The 8,435-nt window shown below is 47.3% G+C and overlaps 1 protein-coding gene across 1 annotated transcript in view; it reads left to right on the top strand.

Annotated features, from left to right (window-relative positions):
* The first annotated feature begins 3,874 nt into the window (after positions 1 to 3,874).
* ARSB (arylsulfatase B) overlaps positions 3,875 to 8,435 on the top strand; it is a 200,904-nt gene continuing 196,343 nt past the window's right edge. Inside the window, exon 1 of the mRNA XM_019517735.1 lies at positions 3,875 to 4,163. Within this exon, the coding sequence (XP_019373280.1) occupies positions 3,900 to 4,163 (264 nt within the window). The 5' untranslated portion in view covers positions 3,875 to 3,899. The remainder of the gene's footprint in view (positions 4,164 to 8,435) is intronic.

The raw sequence follows: 8,435 nt of genomic DNA, 5'->3' as shown, positions 1-8,435 counted from the left end.
AGAATAGATGACATATGCAGTAGTGAGCAACGTTTAACAAGCCACTGGTCATAACAACTCGGCTCTGGTGTGATGCGGGCCAGGTGGCTTTGGCAGTATGTCAGTGGTGGGGTGATTTTTCTACACCTGTGCTAGAGCCAAGCAGCTGGGAGTAGATCCTATGCCAGTGCTGCTTCCCTCAGCTCCCAACCGAGCTGTGCTGGGGCTGGGCAGCTGGAAGCTTGCTGCCCAACATCTCTTCCCCCCATCGTCTTTCCTACCCCCTCATCTTCCAAATTGTGGCACAGTTCCCCACTGATTAGACGCTGCGCCTATACTTCAGCCAGGATGCAGGGGACTGGGGGAAGCAGTGGTGTCGCAGGTGCCGCTTGCAGCTGCCCAGCCCTAGTATAGCTCCTTGCTGCCTGGCCCCAGCATATACATAGACACAGGCAATGCCTGCTGGCTCCAGTGGCTCTGTGGGCTGATACTGGCCCAAGGTCATATGTTGCTGACCCCTGATATAATGTAAATAATATAGGAACATAGAACTGATATGGATTTCCTGGATTATCAAATGTACATCAAGTCTAGGCCCCTGCCATTGCAGGGAACCATGTAATAGAGTCCCTTTCATAAATGTATTGACCTATGGCTTAAAATAGTTCCCCCTCACTATCATTCCAACTGCTCACCTGTCCCACAAACTCACTGCTCAAATGATTAGAAACCTTCTAATTTCCAGTCTGAAGTTATTAATGTGAGTTTATGCTCATATGTTTTTGTGCCCTCATTTTCCCTTAGCTTAAATACCTCCTCTCCCTCATAGGTGTTCCCTCCCTTGACACATCTGTAGAAAAAATTGATAGCCCCCCGGCCCCCCGCTCCAACTTGTTTACTCTGGATAATAAGCCAAACCCTTTTGATCTTGTCTTTTGAGGTAGGCTCTCCATTCCACTGATTTTGACCAACGATTTTTATTTTGACACTTGTATTAGATCTACATATAAACTTAAGTTTTCAAATAAGAACAGATAATTTACACATACCAGGAACTTAGTGAAATCCCAATTAAATAAATAAAAGGTAAAGAATGTATCATACCAAGTATGCTTCTTTGCTTATATAGTTCTTTCCTAATGTGCTGAATACTGAAGCATGCAGGTGCCAGCTACATGAATAAGAGCCATTTGTAATCCTTTGTTTACATTATTACCACTAATTGGAATTATTTAATGGAATAGTTAATTTGAAATACACACATTTGGAAACAACAGCAAGGAAGATTGCTATTGATCCTTACAGAAAGAAAGTGGAAACTAGAAGACATAACACAATGCAAACTCAGCAAAGAACAAATATGAAACCAGTATGACAGAGTGATGATAGAAGTAGAGGGAGAAATCCAATAATGACTGAAGTGGAAAGACACATCCTATTCCAGTAACAAAGATACAGAATAGTAAAAGAAAACTGTTTCTTTAAATTGACATATATAAGATGCAAATTCTTTCAACTTTTCTGACAATTAAAAAGAAAAACTATATATAGCTCTGCAGGCAAGGAGAGGCATGGGCAGTAATAGTTAACACTCCGTAGCAATCTGCACCTGTATAAAAACAAAGAGCAATAACAAGAAAAAACGGGATAAATTCCAGATGTATTATGAAGACTTCGTCTGGACAGATGATGCTATAGTTAGTATATCTGCAATGTGGCAGAGACATGAAATTTCTGTCTTTCTATCAACTCCAAAATAATTTGTTCTGGTTGTTCCTGAACCAGTGGTTCTCAACCTTTTTAGCTCAAGGCACCCCTTGTTAAACTTGAGGTGCCCCTTGTTGGATTCTAGGCACCCCTCAGAAAATGCTGGCTCTTAGTTTTCACTTGTTTTTTTTTTCACCATGAAAAGATAGAGTATTTTTTCCTGTTATAAAGCACTCAGAAATCCTACAACAGGTCAGAATGTTTTTTAAATTATGGATTCCTATTTAAAATTTCTAGATTTATTGTGTGAATCACATGTGCATACCTAATAATGCTAACATTGCATGACACCCCAGAATACCCATGAAAGGACCTCAAGGCACCCCAGGGTGGCACCTAGATTGAGTATCACTGTTCTAAACTGTTCCATGCAGCAGATTCTAGCTAGACATATGATGCTGTACAATTTCCTCATTTTATTTAAAGGACTTTAATATAGTTCAGATTTATATTCCATGTCACCAATTGCTGTAATTGCCACAGCGATGTTATTTGACTACAAGCCTACCCACCTTGCAGATTCTGGGAGCAGAATTAGCACGAGATTATCTTTCCGTTTAATGCTGTCCACTCTTTGAATAGATTTGGGAACCTCTGCTGTGTTTTCATCACAAATGTTGCCAACCTATAACAGGGGAAAAGTTGCTTATATATCTGGCATTGCTCTCTAACCTTGTAACTTTTTATAAAAGCTTGCTTATAATTTCTGATAATTTGAAGAAAAAATTGTTGTACAGTTTGTATTTTGAACATCAGAGTAGGTATTCTTCCAGTTCAATTACTCTTCTGCCAGAGGTGAAGGAAGCAAAGTTTTCTTGGGCCAGCTGTAAAGTTGGGAGAGCTGTTAGACAAGCTTTCAGGCACAAAAGCAGAACAGGACTTTGAGGCTGACAGGGACGTCTGTCCTTTACACCTTCCACATTTGAAAGATTCTGTTGCAGGAGTGAGGGGCATCCGCAGGGCCAGGGGGCTTTCAAACACAAGGCATTTTTTACAGGAAGCCAAGAGCAGCATGTTTTACTGTTGAAAGCTTATCTAACTTTATTTCAACTCATGATTTTCCATCAGTTTGCATGGTTAAGGTTCAGTTTTTTGTACCTCACTGAATCTAAAGGTTTTTTTAAAAAAACACTATAAATATTGTTTTCTCTGTCTGGTAACTTTTATGTGTGGAAAAAAATGATGTCTACAACTGGGTTTGCCAGTTAAGGTTTAACAACTGGCAGGCTCTTGCAGCTTGTTACCTCTTTCCTTGCAATAAACAAACAAGCAAGGAAACCCAAACTAAAATAGAAACAATGTCTTCTTTGATCCACAAGAGAATCATAGCCATGGGCCCAAACAAACAGCTAGCCCCTCCTGTTGTTTGAGGGGCTATTATGTGTGCACCAACTGATTCCTTGGGACAGCTAAAACAGTAACAGGGACATGAGTGAGGGGCAGAGGCTGAGAACAAGCACCCGGGGGACACGCTGAGCCAATCACACTGGGCACCGCCCTCAAACAAGACAGTGGAGCCAGCAGGCACTGCCTAGGGAAACTGCCCAGAGATACGAGTGGGTTAGGGACAGGACCACGGCCCCAGAGTCAGTCACCAAACAGAAACAACAGGCCTATTTGATGCATAAGGGCAGCGTGGGCTTTATGCCCAGAGCAATGGTTAGCACCCCTGTTATTAGAGCGTGCTACTGAGCGTGGTTCAACTTAGTTTGGGGGATGACTAAATAGAAAACAGGGCCAGGAGCGAGGGTCAGAGGTTCACAGCGAGTGCACTCCGGGGGAACACTGAGTGGAGCCTGGGCCGGACACGGTCAAAGCGGGCGGCTGCCGCCCAGGGCCCTGACAGAACGTGGGCCTGAAATGGTAACTTTTTTTCTGCCTCCTATTATTATTATCGTTATCTCGGGGGGTGGGGGGGGGCTGATACTGACAGCCTGCCCGGGACCTCCAGGGGTGCACGTCCGGGGCCGAGCAGAGCACCCGGGCACCGCCCCCCGGCCCTCCTGCAACCCAGCCCCAGCGCTGCCCCGGGCGACTCGCTGAGGCAAGAGGGCGGGCGGCGGCTGCCCGAGACAAGGCGGGAGGCGGAGCGCCGGGCGGGGCCAACGGGCGGAGGCAGCCTCGGCTGCAGTTCCTGGTGTGGTGGGAAGGCGATGGCGCGGGCCCGGTTGGGCTGTGCTGCTCTGCTGCTGGTGCTGGTGCTGTGCTGGCCGCGGCCGTGCGCGGGCGGGCGGGCGCCGCACGTGGTGCTGGTGCTGGCCGACGACCTGGGCTGGCACGACGTGGGCTGGCACGGCTCCCGCCTGCGCACGCCGCACATGGACGCGCTGAGCTCCGGGGGCGTCCGCCTGCAGCGCTACTACACGCAGCCCCTCTGCACCCCGTCCCGCAGCCAGCTGCTCTCCGGCCGCTACCAGGTGAGGAGCCCGCCCGGCCCGGCCCCCCCAGGAGGCAGCCAGCCAACCCACCCCCGTGGGTGGCGGCATGGGCACATCTAGGGTTTTCAAAAGAGGGGTGTATGCTGTTCCCTGCTTCATCCCCTGCAGCCCAGAGCACCTCTCTCGCCTGTTAAGTGGGAAGCTCTGCTAGCAGGCCAGGGCCCGGGCTGTGCTGCCCAGTGAAGGGCCCAAGCAGAAGCGAATGGACTTTGCTGAGCTGTGCCTTCACTTGCAGCGCCATGCACCTTGCGTGTGTGGCACTGTGGTGGGCTGGGCAGCCGCACGGGGAGGCGGTGTTTCTTTACTCCCGCAGTGCAGGCGTTCCCATGGAGCATGCTGCTTTCTCACAGCGGTAGATCTCGCCTTCCTGAACACCTCGTATCACCCCACCGAGGCTTTGTCTACCTCTAAGGATGGAAGTGCTGCCACCTCACTGGAACAGGCTTCCTGGAGAGGTGGTAGCATCTCTCCATCCTTAGAAATTTTTAAGGCTTGGATAGGCAAAGCCTGGTTGGGATGGTCTGGTTACGGATGGTTCTGCTTTGAGTAGGGGTTGGACTAGATGCAACCTCCTGAGCTCCCTCCCAGCCTTCACTTTCTATGATTCTAGGATCTTGACAGTGCATCCAACATTTCACAGTAAGTTATTTCCACACCACAGTTAATGTTCTTCTGGGTTAATGTTTCAAACCCCCAGCTAATTTTTTTAGCTCAAGTGGAAAAAAACAGTCGGCAGGGCTGTGAAATAGGAGCAGTGGAACAGCTAACACACAGCAGCATTGCAGAAGACAGGATAGCTGGTGGATCAAAGAGTTCAGAAGAAATCAGATAAACTGTAATGAGCCGTGAAGTCAAGTGGTTCCCTTGATGTTGTTTGAATAGAAATGCTGCTGCCACTGCTAGACAGCTTGATATAAACTTTGGGTGAAGCAGGAATCAAAGGGGGGTTGTGACTGTCACAGGGTGTTAGGCCTGTGTTGCGTCAGGGTTGATGGTAGTGTAGATTAAGGACTGTATAGGATGGTTTGAATAGGGATGATCCTGCCTCAGGCAGGGTGGACTAGATGACCTCTGGAGATCCCTTCCAGCTTCTACCTCTCGATGATCCTCTATAACTGTAAAACTGAACCCCTGGTTGGAAATGCCTGGTCCACCAACAAACACATCCGTGCTGCGTGAGCAGGCTTTCAGCTGAGGGACCCTGTTTAGTTAGCAGCACCAGGAGCTGTGTCACTCTGCAATCCTGATTTGTTCTTTTTATATCTAAAGTCAAAGGTGCTGTCATTGTCCAATGATGAGCACCTTGAAGAAACCTCACTTTGAGGCTCCCAGCCTTTTCCAACTGGAGGTGTCCCTTGTTAGCCTGGAGGCTCCTTTGGGAAGTGCCAGCTTTTAATCATTTTTTGATCACAGAAAAATCCTAAAGCAACTCTTTTGTTGCACAGAACTCAGAAACCCTACAACAGGGTGGCATATTTTTAACATGTGGATTCCTATTTTAAATCCCTGGGTTTATCTTGTGAATCATTTTTGCATACCGAACAGTACCAGCATTGCACAGTACTAGCTGCAGCACCCTGGTTGAGAATCTCTGCCTTAAGCTATATTGGACACTTGACCAAAGGATGTAATTTTTGAAGCCAGTTCTTTCAGATCTGTTTAATATTGTTATGCAGTGTCTGCTTCTATGTGGAGCTCAAGATCATTTACATCTGGAATGTTTTAACTTAAGGAATTTTGTACAAGTGTGTTATTAAAAATAAGTCTTGAAAGGTAAGGAGGTATTATCAGGACCTGTGGGACCTGTTGGCATGCTAGGAAACATGGGAGAAATAAAGTTTGTTATGGATGCGATTGGGTGCAAAAGAAATTTGACATGTCGGACTCTTAAGTCAGTCAAAGGTACTGAAGATGCAGGTGGGCATTCAGCAGGACTCTCAAAAGCTTAAGTCACTTCTGAAAGCAGGATTTCATAGATTTTGTAGACATTAGGGCAGGAAGGGATCTCGCAAGATCATTGGGTTCAGCCCCTGGCCCAAGGGGCAGGAAGTCAGCTACAGTCAAAGGTTCCTAGCAAAATAGGCATCCAAATGCTTCTTGAAGGTGTCCAGAGTAGGTGCTTGCACCACCTTTACAGAAAGTCTATTCTAGGCCCTGGGGACTTGGACAGTAAAGAAGTTTTTCCTTATGTCCAGCCTAAAACGGTCTTCCAGGAGTTTGTGACTGTTGGACCCTGTCTTCCCTTGGGGTGCACTGGTGAACAGACGTTCTCCCATTTCCTGATGCACACCCCTTATGTTCTTATCGGCTGCCACCAAGTCGCCCCTGAGCCTACACTTCTCCAGGCAGAAGAGTCCCATGGCTCTCAGCCCTCTTCATAAGGCCTGCTCTCTTGCCCTCAAGTACAGTGAGAGGATGACTTTATGGGTCCTGCTTGAGGTGCATTGGTAGATGCAAGCCAGAGTTTTGTTTGCTTTGCCGGCTGCGATATCGCATTGGTGGCTCATGTTTATCTGTTGGTCAGTCATGACCCCCAAGTCTCTTTCAGTCGTGGTGCTAGCGAACGTAGCACTGCCAACCCTATAAGTGTGATGTGGGTTTTTTCTCCTGAGGTGGAGCACCTTGCATTTCTCCATATTGAATGCCATCAGGTTTTCATCCGCCCACCTTGGGAGCCTGTCGAGGTTGGCCTGGATCACCAGCCTATCCTCAAGTGTGACCACACTTCCCCATAGTATGGTGTTGTCAGTGAACTTAACCAGTCTGCTTCTGACACCAGAGTCTAGATCATTTATAAAGAGTACAGGTCTGAGAACAGAGCCCTGGGGGACAACACTGGTCACTATGTGCCATGCAGATTTGGTTTCATCAACTACCACTGTCTGGGTCCAACCCTGGGGCCAGTTCCTTAGCCATTGGATCATAAGGTTGTCAAGGTTGCAGTTTTCCAGTTTTGCTATAAGGACATCGGGATACCAGGTCAAAGGCTTTTTTAAAGTTCAAATATATGATAATCAACTTCTTCTTTGTCTAGGTGATGTGTCACTTGGTTATAGAAGGAAATGAGATTGGTTAGGCAAGACCTATCCACAACAAAGCTGTGTTGGCTATCCCTCAGAATGTTGCTTTCCGTTAGCTTGTTGTTAATGGTTTCTTTGATTTTTTTTTTTTTTTTTCCCCCCCCCAAGAATCTTACCAGGGATTGAGGTCAAACTGATTTGGTCTGTAGTTTCCTGGATCTTCCTTCCTCCCTTTCTTGAATATAGGCACCACATTGGCCCTCTTAAAATCTTCAGGTACCTTGCCCTAGCACCACGAGTTCCTGAGTATCCTTGCCAGTGGCCATGCTATGATGTTAGCCAGTTTGTTTAACACTCTTGGGTGCAGTCTGTCTGGACCAGCTGATTTGTGGGTGTCCAGCCTCTCAAGGTGTTCCCTCACAAGATCTATGCCAGTGATAGGCATATGTTCACCCTTACCCTAGTGATCCTGCATCTTGTCAGGCAAGGTGGTCCCTTTGGGCTGGTGAAAGACCAACACAAAGTAATCGTTAAGGAGATTGGTTATTAGCTGCTCCATTTGGTTTAGCAGGTGTCCAGTGTTGCCCTTCTTTTTTTTCTGACTTCCCGTGTATCTGACGAAGGACTTCTTATTGTTCCCAATTTGTGTAGCCAGTTGGAGTTCAATTACAGCCTTGGCTTTCCTAGTTTGCTCCCTACAGGTTCGGACCAGTGCTGAATACACCTCCTTAGTAGTGTTTCTTGCTTCCATCCTTTGTAAGCTTCTGTTTTTAGATGCAGGAGGTCTGTGAGTTCCTTATTGAGCCAAGGGGGTTGCCAGGCCCTTTTACTACCTTTGCTGTGGGCTGGAATGGATTTCCCTTGTGCTTCAAGGATCTCCTCCTTAAGGAGTAACCATTCACTGTGAACTCCTCCCCCCCACCATCCTCCCTCCATGAACGGCCTCTCAGGGCCTCAACAGCTAGCCTCCTGAGCTTATGAAAGTTGGCTGAGGACTTCTGCATTGCTGACTGACTTGCCAGCTTTGCGATGGATAGTGGAAGTGATCAACTCATGGTCACTGTCTCCCAGCTTCCATTTGATTCTTAGGTTGCTGACTAGATTATCCCCTTTGGCCAGTAGCAGGTCCGGCAGCGCCTTACCTCTTGTTAGCCCGTAAACTTCTTGAGATGAGTAGAGCTCATCCATGCATGTGAAGAAGCTGTGTGACCAATTGGATTTGGCTGAGTGC

The sequence above is a fragment of the Gavialis gangeticus genome, unplaced genomic scaffold (genome assembly GCF_001723915.1).
Source record: "Gavialis gangeticus isolate Ggan-Ray unplaced genomic scaffold, GavGan_comp1, whole genome shotgun sequence".
Classification (NCBI taxonomy): Eukaryota; Metazoa; Chordata; order Crocodylia; family Gavialidae; genus Gavialis; species Gavialis gangeticus.
Note: the sequence above shows the minus strand (reverse complement) of the source record. Positions and strands in the feature narration are given on the sequence as shown.